Below are 16,828 nucleotides of genomic sequence, written 5' to 3'. Positions count from 1 at the left end.
TACATATGAATAAAAGCCTACATTAAAATCTGTCATATAAATTGGTCTCTTCATTAGAAATTAGCCTGCTGATTGCCACCATTGATAGACACATTTTTTTTATAATATTAAAAATATTTGTATGACAGTATATTCTGCAGTTCTTCCCTGCTGTACCGAATATCTATACTTTTCAAAGTATCATATCGAAGTTAGAAATTCAAATATTGTGACAAAATTAATTTTGTAGGGTGCCACAAATTTGTTAAAATTTCCAAAGGGTGCCGCGACTAAAGAAAGGTTGGGAAACACTGGTCTAGAATCTAGATAAATAGCTATTCTGTACGTTTGACTCGTGTAGGATAATTTCCTTCCAAATACGATAATTTTGAACTTCTGGTAGGATACTTGGGCATTTCCAATCTGGCAACACTGGAGCGGAGGAGGGGAGACAGACAGCACAGACAGCTTCTGGTTCAGACAGTTTCATTTCGCTCCCATCGAGTTAAAAACACAAATAAATGCACAGCCATTTGCACTCAGCATCGAAAACATATATTATGAATATATATCTTCTCATAGGATAAGAACACGCAGTCTCATGAATAATTTAATAGACACCGACGTGTCATCGATGTACTATAGTCCATTGCCACGTCACAAATTGTGACGTCAACACAATGTAGATTTTAAACCCGGAAGATGAAAATAGCACAAAAAAGCTTAAAATTAACCAGTTTTCTCCAACAGTTAAAATTATCGGATGCTAACATTGTCTTCTATGATGTGCAACACAAACTAAAATCTCAGAAAAAGTAGTCTGGGGTTTCATCATGACCCTTTAAACATGCCCATCCAACTGTCAGGAAACGCCTACTTTTCTACATCCAATCAGTTCGCAGTAGAAAAAACTGCGTCGGTTGGTTCTTGCTAGCCATGCATTATCCCATACATATCTCAAAGACTAACGGTGCGTCCGAAATCGTACTATCTGAGTAAGTACTACATTTAAATTTGAATTTAGGCTACTTCATGACCGTCTATATAGTTTGAATATGGAATGAAATTCGAACGTACTACATCCGCCATGTTGTTACTGTCACATGACCTACTACTTCACTGCCATTCATAAATTCTTTTATTTTTTATTTATTTTATTTTGTTGTCATAGTCTATCATTTTTATTTGTTGATGGTTGTATTACTGTTTGTGTACTTTTTTTAATTAATAAAAATAAATCAATCAATAAAATAAAATAAATCAATAAATCCTCTCCCGTGGCCTCACGGGATAGTAAAGTGTCCATCGAATGCTCACTTCAGAATCCGGGAGAAGAAGTAGGTCATCCGGGTACTTTTCACCTACTGTTTTTTGAATACTATGAATTCGGACATACTACTCACCTCACGTACTGTTTTTCGCCTACTAGTAGGGAAGTATGCGATTTCGGACGCAGCATAAGCGTTACAGTATATGAGTGATGTCATTATAGCACTAGCTCCCTCATCTCTGTCTTTCTCTCTCACTCTCTTTCTCTCATTTTACCCTCAAAAGTAAACTTTTGTCATTCTAATTGTATTTGCCTCTGATTGTTTCCTCAATTTCTTTTCCTTTCCCCCCTCCTATTTATGCATCTTTCACACTCTTTTCTCTTGACTGAACTGAGCACCACACATTAAGGATTGTACACAAGTTAACGCTGCACTTTTAACCCTCAGGCCAGTATAGTTCAACGCACACTCACGTTCACACACCCACACATATGATGAAATGAAAATGTGTTGAATCTTAATTCATGTGTGACAGGTTATTTGTGTGATTCCTGCTTAATTTGTGTTTGTGTGTTTGGGGATGTTGTATTTTCTGATGTGTTTTTGAGGTACGCTTGTCTGACGAGCTGTTGTTGTGTTATCTCCTTCCTCAGGTTGTGTCGTGTCATGCGTTTGTATGTCAGCTCTTGTTGCTACACTGTTACACTGTCTTCCCTTGTTCGTGTGTTGTCGTGTGTGTGCACTGTAATCCATTCGGTGTTGCTGTGACTTCTTCCTCCTCCTTCTCCTCCCTAGCGGTGACCTTTCACCTCAGTAGAGTGCCCCTCAGGTCTTTGTAAAGAGTTTCAGTGCTCACTATACTGCCGTTCAAAGGCAAAGCACAGCAACTACACATGCATTGCATTATGACTAAAGTCTCTTAGACTTTGAGTTCTCTTGTAACAAACAGGTTTGGCTCAACTATGTTTAAATTCAGAAAAAACAGAGTATCAAATCAGTTAAGCTGACTTCCCCAGTTCCATCGTTGGTGTAGTTATTTTTGTTTTGCCTTTGTAGGGCTGTATAATTGCCATCCCACACTATATGTACTACTAGAAAGAGGAATGTCTTTTATGCTTTAGGGGTTTTGGTGAACGGTCACTGAGAAGGGTTGTGTTTTATTTGCATTTTCTGTTTATTTTTTGAATAAAGCTGGTTTCTTCTCTCTCCTGGAACTGCCCTCCACTCTGGGGTCCACTGACCAGTGTTTCATCACAGCCAGCAGATGAAAACCCTTCATTATATGGACCAGAAACAGTGAACTCTAATATTCTAGCCATGAGTAGATAACAAATGTTCGATAGGGCTGTGCTGAAACACTGCTCTCTGACGCTGTTAGGATGTGTGCTACAGTCCTGTAGTCTAACTGATCAGGGACACAATTCTGCCTCACATATACACTAAACATCAGGTGAGCAGAGACAAACGTGTCTGATAGACTTGAAAGAGACACATGGACATGTAAAGGGTGAATTTAAGGTGAGGTGAAACACAACACAGACACTAAAAAGCTCAGAAAACACATATACTGATACCCACAGACACAGGTAAGTTCTTGTAGGGCTGTAATGACATACCTGGGCTGTTGCCATGGTAACTGGACACTTTAAGGACTGTGATGCAATTGTTACAAATCAACACTGCAAAGTTTTCATGCAGTAGGTTAAGACCCAAATCAGTGGTAAACGGCATTTTGTTCTTAATGTGGAACTTTTTTTTTTTTTTTGCTTTCTCCTTTCTCTCTTTTACCTTTTTTCTTTCTCACTCTATGGCTTCCTTTGTGCCCACAGAGTGTGTTTTACTGTGGTCACAGTGCCTCTTCAAGTACACTTTCAATTATGTTGACGAATGCAAAAGAGCACGGGTCAGGAAAGGTCAAAAGTTTTTCTTTTGGACGTTTTCTCATTTTTTCTTTATGGATTCCATAATATTGACCTGTATGTGTGTATATTTTTATGTGCTGTATGAATGCATATCTGAGGGTTTTGTTTCAGTTTATATTCAGTTTTGTGCTATGGCTTTTCAGTGTGGTCTGTTGGTATTGATGTTTTAAAATAGTTCACCCCAAAATGACAATTCATTTACTCACTCACTTTCAATCCAAACCCGGCTACAGTAGAACACAAAAGAAGATGTTTATCAGAATGTCTAAGCCGCTGTCTTCCATACAGTTTGTGAATGGTTTGTCAAGATTAAAATAAGGACAAAAAGACACAGATAAAAATATAAAAGTGATCCATATTACTAAAGGCTGGAATACACTATACTACATGTTCGTTTGGTTTTGTCAGATCAGTTTGTTAACCCTGTCGGCGTCTGTTGCTATTGATCGGCATTTGTTTTTGCTGATTGAACATGTTCAATCGTTGTTTGTCTGAGAAGTGACGTACTGTAATCGTTTGTCTGTCTGTATTGGTCTGCATCTGTCGGTTGCTAGGAGACGCATGACAAATATAAACAATATGTGTTCTAAAATTGGCTCTAAATATCAAACACGTTTAATATCCTCCATCTGGACAGAATAGTGTGAAGCTAAAAAAAATTGTGCCCATCATACACCAAATTATTTTCTGTGAAATCTGTCACAAAAATCTGCATACTGATTCTAATTTTTGGCAACTAGCGTCGACTTGTCCAAACTGTAACATATGTACAAAAGTCGTGTAGTGTATTACAACCTTAATGCTCTATATTTCAAGTCTTCTGAAGTCATGTAGTATAGCTTTATGTCAGGAAGAATCTTGCCTTGACAGCTATACACATTCACTTTCATTATATGGAAAAGAGCAGCTTGGACATTCTGCTAAAATATTATGGTGATTGGAAGAAAAATATCATAGGAGTGTGAGTAAATGATGACAGAACTTTAATTTATGGGTGAACTATCCCTTTATCTTCCACTCCCTTGCTCTCTTCCTCAATCACCACAGCATGTATTCTTCTTTCTTCTCCCCACTCGAACTTCCGCCTCTTTCTGTTTCTACCTTCTGCCCTCTCACTCCTTCCTGCCTACTGTTGCCAAGGAAACAGTGGAAGAGAGCATTCTGGGACTAAGCAAAACATGATTAAAGAAAAAACGAAGGGGTTAAAGATGGTTCAAGCTAAAAAAAAAAAATGACCTGGAAAATTGGTTAACATTGCAACCTTACTGTTCAGATGCCCACTTATTCCCAAGATGCACTTAGGTGACCATTATGATTATTTTATTGCTGTTGTGCCCCTGTTCTTTTTTGTTTCTTATTTTGCCCCCTTTTATCAATCATTTATTCAGTCTAAAGTGCTCTTTTGATGTGCTGGTGTTTTTGTATTTTATATTTTGAGTACACTGAGATTTTGGCAAATACCCTTGGGCTCTGCCATTGACCGACTCTGGTGGTGAGGCTAAATGTGTAAGAGCTGCAGTCTGGATGCTGGCCACAGCACACTGACTGAGGGCATTGTGGTCATCTTCCTCTCTAGCCATTGTTTTAAAGCGTAGAAATAGTACTGCACTGCAGAGCTGCAGTCACACCCCTCTTTCTCCCTCGCTCTCTCTCTCTTTCTTTCCCTCTCATTTCTCTCCCTCTGCAGACTGATTGATTTTCCCCTGTACTCCTATTTAACCTCACTTCTGAATCTTTGCTGTAACCAGAGAACCCGAGAGTTCTCTCTCTTGGGCTCTCGATGAGCTAGAGCAATTCATTATCAATTTTACCATATCATGTATCACTATGTGTATAAACAGTGCCTTATGTCCTTTTCAGATTATTAAATTAAATTAATTAATTTAAAGTTGCCACAAAACCTTAACTGCATTCTCTCTCTCTCTCTCTCTATAGGAATACATACACATATATATTGTGTATGTATATATATATATATATATATATATATATATACTCAGTAATTAGTTATTATATTTATAGTTATTATATATTTGCTGCATTCTATACTGCTAAAATTAGTTGTATTATATTATAAATTAGTTAATATGTCCACAGAATGGCAGTCCAAAATGATTCCCAACAACCAAATTGGCACAACTGCTGATTGCAACTGCTCTTTCATTCCCACAAACGTTGCAGCCAACTGTCAGAGTTCCAGGTTGCATAGGTGTGAGAATTTGACTGCAGTGCAGTAAAAATTGAGTGGCGAGATATGGCTGAGATGTTGCTGGCCTGGACGATAATGCTTACAAAGGGGACAATGCTTTCATTCTGTTCAGGTCACTGCCCGGAGAGCGAGGGGGAGGGGCCTGTCATGAGCTTTTTTTTTTTGTTTTTTTGTTTTTTACAAATCTCTAATGTAGACTCTAAATAAAATATTTTGTAATACTTCTTCTTATATAGTGAAGTTCTGCATTATTTAGTTTTTGGTGGACCAGACTGCTGGATTCAATAGTTGTCTCAGCAATATTTATTATTAATTGTATTAAAAATAATTAATTTTTCAAGTAATAGTAACGCACATACATGCAGAGATCTGCAGATCCACTGCATTTAACTTCAGTATGATTGAAACATGAACCTGACTGATTCATGTAAAGAATTAAGAAAAATGGAAAAGAAAAATAGTTTAAAAGATATTTGGTAATTCATGTTCCATTTTCTGGTGAATCAAGACCAGTTTATACTCAGTGCAAGGTTATTATCCAAGGTTAGTGAATGGTTGAAGTATATGTTTGAGAAACCATTTTTTTTATTGTCTCAAATCAAGCTGTTCAAATTGGATGTGTTGTGTATGAGTAGGTGTGACGGTGTACTGCATGTATGACACTATCATACATGATCTGAATGTTCTGTGAATATTATTTCAACGTTTGTTGTTTCACTGTGTCCCCTAATGTCAACATCTGCAGACTTATATTTCTTTCTGTTGTTTCTAGCTGCATAAACTACTTTATTTTCTTTCTTTCTTAAATATTTTATTATTTATTATTAATGTAACACCTACTGGTTTGCAATCAACAGTGACATACAACAACCTTACTGGGAACTTTTCTATGTGCACATTGGAATTAATTGTTTATCTTTGACCATGTTAAATGTCATAATTTTATATTTCTGTCCATCCTTGTTCTGTATATGCAGGTGCAAATTTCTGAATGTAAACTATCCCCTGTCCTCTCACTGCAGTCATTACTTACATCACATGATCCTGCTCTCCCTTAATTATTCTTTTTGTGATCATCTTTCTTAGAGTTTGTGTCTTTGTTGTGTAAAGTTTGTGTACTGTCATTTCGTGTTGTTCTGTGTACTGTTGTGTCGTGTTGTGCTGTGTTTGCGTGTTATTCTGTGTCTAAATCATACATACAGATGTGATGTAACTTGTATGTATGTGACTACTAGTGTTTTTGTTTAAAGGATGAACAAATATCCACTTGTGGATATTGCAAATATTAACCCGGACAGATTCACACTGATCAAATATACTGTGTATGAACTCAGACACACTAATGAAACTTAGCTGCGTTATAGACTATAATGCTATAATGCAATAATTCACATAAATATGTTAAATATTAATTTCCCACTAGTAAAAAACATTGACGTCCTCTTTGAAAAGCTCAGATTTTCCACACTTGTTCTTTGTGATGTAATTCGTTATCATGCTGGTTACTGCAAACAGACTAAAGTTTGAGTAAATTGTTCAACACAGTATATTCAACTTTATTTTATTGCTGCACAATTTCTAAACCATTCTGAGGTTAATATTTGTGCCACTAACACTCACCTTCCATCCCACCCCCAGGCCACTCATACAGTCCTCGTAGTGTCACTAAAGTTTGACATGAGGTACGTAAACACAGCAGAGAGGGACTTTCATCCATGTCAGGTCAAGGGCTTGCCCATGCGGATATAATCTCTATGGGCTTGTTAGCATGATTGTTAGACACCATAAGCTGTGCTAGGCTGTGAAGCTACAATGTTAAGACTCTGCATTTCATGCTTTCAGAGAACTTGATTCTCACTCTTTGACCATTTTAACAACGCCTAACTAACTACACTTACAGTGACAGTCAAAGTGAATTTAGCCACATCTCTATCGCAGATGCTAAAGAATTGCAGAAGCACAGAGTCTGTCAAGCTGAAGGCCTGAATTACACCAGTCCACAACACTGTTGTAATTCTTCATACATAACCTCTCACCAAAGCCCTTCAGTGTTGCATGCGTGAGGCTGGTGAGTGTGAGTTGTGTTATTGTGTGTGATGACGATCATGAGATTAATCGACAGGTCAATGAGTATGCTGGAATCATTGTACTGTTAGTAAATACAGAAAATTGCCAAATGTAGGTATTATTAGACTTTTGTTCTTCCATGACCATGAAAGCTCAATTCTTAAATATATCTTAAATATTTTGTTTTGATAACAGTTCTTTTTCCTCCCCTGCCCTCTCCCTTTTATCTGTTTTAGTTTGTCTGTTTTTTGCTTTTTCGCTTTTTTTCCTGCTTTGCTCTATTATTTTTTTTTTTTGGTCTTGTTTTACTGCCATTCTAGGTATCTAGATCTGTTGTTCTAGGTATCTTTGAACTGGAATCCAAAAGTATAGTTATATCCAAACACAATTATTTTCATGTAGGCATTGTCATAAAGCAGCTATTTATGTTAAGAATGGGCTACTAATGCTTTTTTAATCATCACATTTACATTGTAATTGTTCAGAGAAAAAAAGAAGAAAGATAGCAAGTGCCAAAGGTGTACTTATACTGCCTAGCCATATTGATCCTAATTAATCCCATTAAGAGAAGACAAATGCTTATAGGGAATTAAAGACAGTCCAGCAACAGGAAGTGTGATCTTATCTGTACAGTGTTTGCATCACGGGTGCAAATACAGAACATGACGTTCACGCACACATTATTTTCTCTCTGTAAATGATTCTTATGACTCTTATGTGTTTTTATTTGTTACAAACAACAAATAATTTGGTTAAATATGTATATTTCCTCAAATCCATGATGAAAAACAGTCACTTTCTGACTTGCACAAGTGGTCTGGTGTGAGGAACATGATGACCCAGATCTATCTACCACTGCCTTCCTTTACAGCTTCTATAGGCGATGATCTGGTGTAGATTTTGAATGACAAGTGGCTGTGCAGCACCCAGAGTGTCCCAGCAGCCCTCTGAGTCAGTCGCACACACACACACACACACACTTCGGAACTACATCACGCAAGGGACTGGAGATAGGATTGCCGACTATACGACAGTAGGACCTTCTTAACACCCCGTGTTTTTCCTTCCTTGTGAGCTTTTGTCTCTTGTTTTGTTCTGTTAAGACTTATAACTCACTGTGTTTGTGTCTGTGTGGGAAGTTCTCCTGTGTTAGGAGGGGGTTGTCAACTATGTAATGTGCCAGCTCTTCCTTCCATATCCATTCGTGTTGGCTTTTTCAAAAAAAAAACAAAAAAAAAAACAGCAATATCTGAGTCCAGTTCCCCTTTTTACACAATCAAACAGACTATACAGAGGTAAGCTGTGTTTAGCTTTTATTATAACCAGTATTCAGCTATATGAAAAATTTTGTCGAAACAAAGTTTTTATTTCACCCCAAACTTTGGAAAATTCTGTCGTGATTTATTCTCCTCATGCCGTTCCAGACCTGAATGACTTTATTTCTTCTGTGGAATGTAAAAGAACATATTTTGAATATGATTTAAACTGTTTTTGCCCATACAGTGGAAGTCATTGGAGTCTAAAAACACTGGTCTCTAGTGACATTCATTGTATAGACAATAAACACAGAGACATTTTTCAAAATATCTTCTTTTGTGTTCCACAGAAAAATAAAATTCACGCAGGTTTGGAATGACATTTACTAAACTTTCAGGATTTAAAAGAGCTGGTTTAAGTAGCCGGATCGCTGTGGTTGAATGTGTTACCATCCTGGTAAAGAATGACAGATGGTAGTCTGCATACTGAATCATCCACAAGCTAATACTCAGATCACCCTGCCAGATCGTGATGTGAAATTACATCCAACACATATTTTTGTGGGCATATTCGCCATTATCTTTTTAGTGAATTAAGAATGAAAACACACAAATAAACGCAAAGCATTTTTAGTAAATTCCCCCTGAAGTCATTTGAAATCTGACCCAATTTATTAATAGAACCTACAAAGATCACTGAGACCTGAAAAGGGAATTTGTAATCAAATTAAACAACACTGGACTTAGTGGGTGAGAGCAGAAGACAGCCCGAACTCTTTACGAAAGTTTGGCCACACTTACGAAATCAGAAGTTTAACAAAGCCAGAAATGGTTGTGGAAGGAAAGCTTTCAGGCACTTTCGGGTCACATGAAGCTGTTTTAAGTCCCTAATAATCTACTGAAACACACTTGTGTGTAAAAGGAAGACGGATTTGCTGCTAATAATGGAAAGACATTTAGTCTGAAACGCACAAGCTTCACCTGGCCCACAGTGCTGAGCGAGGCTGCTTTGACTAGACGGAGCTCCTCTGCTACTCCTCTGTTGGACTCCAGTGCTAGTATCAGAACGCAGAGTGTTCCGTCTGAGACTGGGTCAAACACCTGGATGCTAAACTCTTTACCTCACTATTGGTCTGAGTCAGCCATCAGGTGCTTCATCCACCTGCTCTTTTACACATCTGCTCTTATCTCTCCCTGAAAACTGTATGTGGCTGCGACTAAAGGGAGTTTTTTTTAATACTGCTGTGCCATAACAACAACAACAAAAAAGAATTTGACAAGAAAACTTGATGACATTTCATAACTCTCATTTTCCTGTTTTGTCCTTGTCTCTGTCTCTGTCTGTCCCTGTCTGTCTTTCTGTCTGTCTGCTTCTGTGTCATTTACATCCATTTCATTGTCATTCTTTGCTTTTCATTTTGTTTTTTCCCCCTTCCCTTCCTTTCCCCTGATTTTTGAACTTGAAAAAAATACCATTTTGTCATGAATTCAATGGTTTTTGCTCATAAAATGCTTCCATAATAATTCCATTTATTCATCTTTCTCTAATGTATGTCATCTATCCATTAACCATCCACCGGATTCTTGGGTTTGTAGCTGCTGGTTACGAGAAGTCCCGCAGCCTCAATAACATCTCGGGGATGACAGGGGCCCCCCTGCGCTTGACCCCCATCACCCCCATCAACAACCCACCCTATGAGCCCTACGAAACCCCCGGCCCCCTGCGCCGCTGCCGATCCCCCATACCCTCCATTCTGTAGCACATCTTAGGGAACGACGACAAAATACGCACCATCATACCGCAATAGTATTAATAATCACAATAACGATGCTAAGTATTCACACCTCTGCTCCTCCATTGACTGGACAGGGTGGGGGTACACAGCACTCTTTTTAATATGTCATGCCTCAAAGGGAGTGGGATGAATTTGTTTAGGGATTTAGAGCTTTAAGTACTAAAATGACTTCATCGCATATACTTCAGGCAATATTTCAGACAGGCAACTAAAAACAATTATATGCTGTAACGTAAGCGGATTATGCCTTATCAAAGATGAAAAAAAAGAAGCACTGAATATTATTAGGATAAAACTCCTCACTGGTCCATAGACAGCGACGAGCACCCTGTAGGAAATCTACCCCTGTAGTTGAATGACAGTAGTTGGCTTTTCCTCATGTTCCTGCCTGATTGCTGGTTGTATAAAAAAAAAACACGAGACTGTGATCCAGCAGGCTTATTCATTGAGTACTAGTCACTGAGATCAGCTTTGATACACCATAATAGGCCTTGAAAATCCACTTCATATCAAAGCTTGGAATGATAAAGGTCATAGGTCACAGACAACATGCAAGTAGTTCAAGTGCATGCTAGAAAAGACGTCAGTTAGGCAAGTAGAATATAACTAAACTCCCAATCACCCTTAACTGCTATGAGGATATGAAAATAAACGCACCATATGCTGGACTGATTTGAACTTCTAATTAAGCCCTGATTTGACTGTGATGAAGGAGTTTTTGGTGATTCAGGCCATAGAACATGATGAGTATTATGATTATGATAAACACAAGGACCATCTTTAATCACACACTAAGTATTTCCTACAGCAACATTAGTTGTCACTCGATATTTTAAACTATTAAGTCACACCGTTATTATAATTATGCTCTATTTAGGACAAAGACAAATGTTTAAACCATTTTAGTGCAATATCAACTATTATGATGATCTCTGACCCTGAGAAGCTGGAGATAAATCCTGCAAACTTTACTATGTGCAACTATTAACTTTAACAACTGTTGTAAACTAACAGAGAGACCGAGAACTGATCATTATTTAAAAAATAAGCTATTTTTGTACTAAGCATTTGGACATTGCGATTCGGATCGGGGTTTGGAGTTGCGCTGGCGGCTTTGAGTTGACATTTTGGGAGGACAGGATATCGTGCTGTTGCATGGAGATCTACAATTAACGTTTTGGTTTTTGTATTTTGACTCTCTGCATATTCAACACCAAGTACCACGAAATTAAAAGAGCAGTGGTCTGGACAAATGGCGGGAAAAAATAAATAAATAAGGAGGAGCCATTCCTATTAAGGGCCTATAACCTTCTGCACTTCTTCGGGACCCTTTTCAGTTTGTATACTAGTGCATGAAGGAACTGTCTTTAAAATATATCCTTTCCTTATTATGGTATTTCCTCATTAATATGAAGACATATCAAGCTGAACTGCACTCCTCACTGCATATCCACATATCCTGGGGCTGTGGTGAACCAGACAGTGGCCTCTATGTTTCCCTACAAAGGGCAAGAATTAGCTGGACCTTTTCATCATCATCACTGGCATTGCCTTCCCTCATCATAATCATTTTCTGATTACTGTTATTCCTATCATTTGAATGCAGTAGAAAATCAGTTCAGTTTGTTTTCTCTTTGGTCCTCTTCTTTTCTTTCTCTGTTCCTTTTTTTTTACCTGCTCTGTCTCTTGGATGCTGACCTTCGTTCCAATATAAAGGAGGGAACATTGAATGGATGCTGGATTGACAGTTCATCTCTCTTTTCATTTCCTTTCTGTGTTTTTTAATGCTCTTTATGAGGGTGTATAGTTCAGGTATTAATGATTTGTACAGTTTTGAAGGTTGACTTTGTAATTTCCACATGCATGGATTTCTATTGCGAGCAATAAGGAAATTATAAGTCTGTGTTTTGATAAGAAAATGTATTTTAACAGAGGTTTATGTACTTGTTTGTTGATACGAGTGTGTACATATGGATGTGTATATTCATATGCACATGCATATTAATGATTTGCATGAAACAAATGTACAAACTTTTTTCCATTGATGTTTTGTTACCAATCTGTCATTTTTGACTTGATTGCTGTGGGGGGCGGGGCTTAGTTTTGCATGCTAAGTTGCTATTGGGTGGCAGAGACCATTACAACTGTTGTATTGAATGTGGGGTTTTGAATGTGCTTTAACTATGTAATTGTTTAAGTTTTCTTTTCTTTGTTAGACATCAAAAGCATTGCAGATTGTCATGATATGATTTATTCTTTTTCATCTTTTCACAGAGAACTATTCTGAAAGCCCAGTGCTTATCAGATATATGCAAAACGAAGCAGTAACTGTGAACTAAGACTAGAACAGAAAATCCACTTCTTCCTTCACAAATACATTCCCAAACGCACACCTGAGCCCCCAAACCTGTATCAGCTCTCGTACAAGTCCATTTTAGTGTGTATTCTCATCTCATCAGTCTTGTTTACTCATCTTAGTTTTGCATTATTAATGAGCAGAATAGTTGTTCTCTCCCCCCTTGCTGTTGTGTTAAACTCAGCTCTAGCCCCCTCTGCTGGTCTTACGGGGGATGAACTAACGTAGCATTCGCTGTTGTAGATCATTAGCACTCTTTGGTCACTTTAGAGGCTAAGAATACAGATTTTAGCCCTTAATGTTTACATGTTATATTTAAGATTAAAGAAAAGATTCTTTAGGCATTTATTTGAACACACTCCGAAGGATTGATTTCCTGTTCTCTCTTGTGTGTCGCTAAACACTGATCAGAGCAGAGAGAAAGAAGCTAATGCTAAGAAGTCTGCTCACTGCAGCAATGCATGTTTCCACACATTCAAGATAGCTAGCACTTAGCATCCTAGTGCATTTTGTGGTTTTGCTGTGTGTAGTCTATCTGTAAAGGCGTAGTCAGAGTGGATGGGATGACTCCACTTTTATCCCTTTATCTCATTTCTGAAGTTATGATGCGAAAGTGACAGGCCTGCCACTAGTTAGCTTAGTTAGCGAATGCCCTGGTAAGCAGAGGCTGCATGCGATCACGGAGGACAATGTAATTAATTCTCCTGTACACAGACTGCATGTGGAGTTAACAGCACAGAAACTATTGTTAGATTCAAATGTGGCATTTGAAACGGGGAGAGCAGGTCGAGTTCAAATGATTTAGCGACATTATCCAGAATCCTCTCTGTTTCTGACTTACGCTCCCCTGTCACTACTCAGGTAAATCTCTTTTTGTTCGTCTATACCAGTGCTTCCAAAATGATGTCATTCGAAACAAAGAGAGAGGCAGATGGGAACACCCCGTGTACGCATGCATCTAATCATGTTTGATCCCAACACTCGTTCCAAGTCTTCCTTTTCCACAATGTCCTTCACATCCTTCATTTCATCATTTCATTTGTCACTTTCATTTATTCCCAACTCTTACTGCTTCCAAATAACAACCAAAAAGCCCGGATGACATTATGAGAAACTGAGGAAAAATAATGAGTGATTTGTTTAAAAAAAAAAGAAGAAGAAAAAAGAACTTTGGATTACAAAAAAATAAAAACCTGTATGTGGAATCAGGACACAACCAAATTCAGGAGATGAAAGCTTGAGGGTCAGATGGACAGATTGTGTGTTTGGGGAACAGAGGTTTGGGAGGATTGTCAACAAATGAAGAAAGGCGTCGTGAAATGGAGGACAGTTTGGGGAAGAAAGAAAAAAGCAAAGAGAGGAGGAAGGGAGCTGAACGCTTCTCAGTGTAAGAATGTGCGTATGGTGTTCTGTGCGTCACACTGCGTGTTTTCATGTGATGTGCCTGACTGTGTGCTTAGTATTTTGATTTTCTTTGTGTGACACTTTGTTTTCCCGCTCTTCTAATGTTTGGCACTGTGCTTAAATGGCATGTACAAATATATAGGATTGCAAGATTCACACAGTTTTGTTGGATAAAAGATTAACAAACCCCACTGAGTCTAGCTGAATGATGAGACGAACTCCTTCAACTACTACTGCTCCCTCAATGGCTTCAAGTGACATTTCTTCCCTTCTCTTTGTCCGCCGTTTCACCCTTTACTTGAACTTTCCTGGCTCTCTGCTCTGCCCTTCACAATCCCCCTCAGTCATGGCAGCCTCCAGCAGTGGCACGACAGCTCCTCTGGAGATCTCCGACACCTATAGGGCTCTTTTCTTTTGACGGTTATGGGTCTGAAGAGTTAGGTTGAAGGGGATTTTAAGGCTGTGGGTGAAGTTTTCTTTTTAAGTTGAGTCCTGATGGAAAGTTTTGGGTTGACTTGCGATGTTTGACTTTTTATTTCATCCACATTCTGTGGGTAAATCAAAGCTTTATCCATCGAAAGTTAGCCTGCGTCCACTTCATAGCAATCTAATGAATATTAGCGTTGTGTGAACTGCTGTGTCTTGAGACCAAGAGCACTTACATCGCAAAGCACTATTTTTCAAGCAGGAAGCCATGATGTGAGAGTAGCGCCACCGTATGAGCTCAAAGGTGCTCAGGAGACCGTGCTGATTCAGAAAGCTGAACATGGTTTTGTAGTTCTTAAGTTGTGTTGAGTTTGTTTCAAATGTTGACATTAGCGTTAATTTTATTCTGTAGTTGATTTTCTGGTGGTACAGAGCATTGCAAGGTTTTGACAAGATTTTGTTTCAGTCATTTAATATTTTTTTATTTTGAAAGTTTCAAGATTTGCATATGCTGAGCACCCACTAAAACCAGCCATGCCATACCAAAACGGACTTCCTTATGAACTTAGCAGCAGATTTCTGATATTAGCATCAGTATTAGCATTATCCTGTGTGAGAGGAGACCATGATTCCACCAATGTCGCTTTAAAATCATAGATTACACATGTGAGTAACTGTTTGTTTAAAACATTTGGTGTCTTCTTCAACAGGATACGAGGTTACTTTTCAAAAGTTGGTTAGTCTGGTTAGGTGTTTTAAGGTATTTAAAGTGTCATTTCCTGTCTTAAAACACCATGACTGTATTCTGTCAGCACTCATCGTTAAGAATCAGATGTAAGCTTAGTTTAGTAACTACCTATGCAACACCTAATCAAGACCTTAGCAGCTCACACACACACACACACACACACACACACACACACACCATGTGCTCAGGCCAGCAGGCTGGTGTCTGTTTACCGGTGCTGTGTGTCCAGGGAGGAAAATGACACAGATGCAGCTCCATCACCACAAGAGCCAGCATTATCTGCTGACCGTGTAGTTTTAATTCAAACATTAGCAGCTGGTCCGAGTAGCTTGAAGGTGCGACAGATGTGTGCAGCTGTAGTAGCCATGTCACTTTCCTCAGTGGTGCACTGAATTTCCTCTCCCTTCAATTAATACGTCAGATACGTTTTTGCAACGTCTTTTCTGCGTGCTTCTACTGCATATACTCATCTCAGAGGGTCTGTAGGACATCTATGTTACAAGAACTTGTTTTATACGTGGTACTCAGTTCCAAATTGCAATGCATTTGCTGACTGGTTAAGATGACGTGTACCTCTCTGATCGTTCATAAAGTCCGATTGGATGGTGTTTTGGAGCAATAATGATGTAGGGCCACCTTTTTCTCATTGTCATCATTAGGAATTGGGGGACATGTTCATCTCATCCCTAATTAGAAATCCAGTGTGCCTGAAACTGTTCCCTGGATGTTCCCAATTGAAGATGCTCTCTCTGCGAATGCTTGTCTTAGCGTGAATGAGACCGCAACCCCTCCAGATGGCTGACAGCTCAACATACCTTTACTTGAAACCCAAATACAAAACATATCAGAGAGGAGCAGAACAAAGCCAGAATCAGTCTTCATGCTTTCTCAACTTCCTGTTTGCATCCCCTCCCCCCTCTCGTCTGTTCCCTCTCCTTCTATATTTTTGAGGAAGAAGCTTTTTTGCATCCCTTGTTCTTGTGTTTTTCTATCATATTGTTTGAAGTTGAATTATAATGCATGCATGGAATACAATGAGGACGTAACTTGTGAATAATTTGTGAATGGCCAGAATGAGGTGACCATCTCTTTCACCTGGGCTCTCTACTCTGCGACTTCTCTTTCTGAGACAATTAGAGAGGAAGAAAGAGCATATATTGTTTCTGGTTTCTCTCACATCCCTTTCTCTTCAAAATGTAGCCATGCCAAATATAAGTTATGGCTGTACGCTAGCCATTCCGAAAGACTCTGTGTTTCATTTACATATTTATATATTGTTTTTAAGATGATATTTATCTGTATATATCTGTAGTGAATATTCATCAGAGCTTCCACAGACTCAGAGCTGAACAGATGCAGCAGATGTCGACAAAACAGCCTGCAGGAACTCAGTT

General features: G+C 38.5%; 1 protein-coding gene across 6 annotated transcripts in view; it reads left to right on the top strand.

The window, feature by feature from the left end:
* The window catches only part of LOC107730758 (potassium voltage-gated channel subfamily C member 1-like), a 66,413-nt gene that overhangs the window by 39,663 nt on the left and 9,922 nt on the right, over nt 1–16,828 (top strand). Inside the window, exons 4-5 of one of the 6 annotated variants that reach the window (XM_016541687.1) lie at nt 1,904–1,924; nt 10,301–12,209. The exons of 1 other annotated variant lie outside the window; for it this stretch is intronic. In XM_016541687.1, coding sequence (XP_016397173.1) covers nt 1,904–1,924; nt 10,301–10,464 — 185 coding nt within the window. In that variant the 3' untranslated portion in view covers nt 10,465–12,209. Of the gene's footprint in view, nt 1–1,903; nt 2,322–10,300; nt 12,210–12,774; nt 14,035–16,828 lie in introns of those variants that run through there. 4 more of the 6 variants (XM_016541689.1, XM_016541684.1, XM_016541688.1 and 1 more) reach the window with 4 other exon arrangements.

Source organism: Sinocyclocheilus rhinocerous, unplaced genomic scaffold, assembly GCF_001515625.1.
Source record: "Sinocyclocheilus rhinocerous isolate Xijiao unplaced genomic scaffold, SAMN03320098_v1.1 scaffold549, whole genome shotgun sequence".
In the NCBI taxonomy this organism is placed as follows: Eukaryota; Metazoa; Chordata; class Actinopteri; order Cypriniformes; family Cyprinidae; genus Sinocyclocheilus; species Sinocyclocheilus rhinocerous.
Note: the sequence above shows the minus strand (reverse complement) of the source record. Positions and strands in the feature narration are given on the sequence as shown.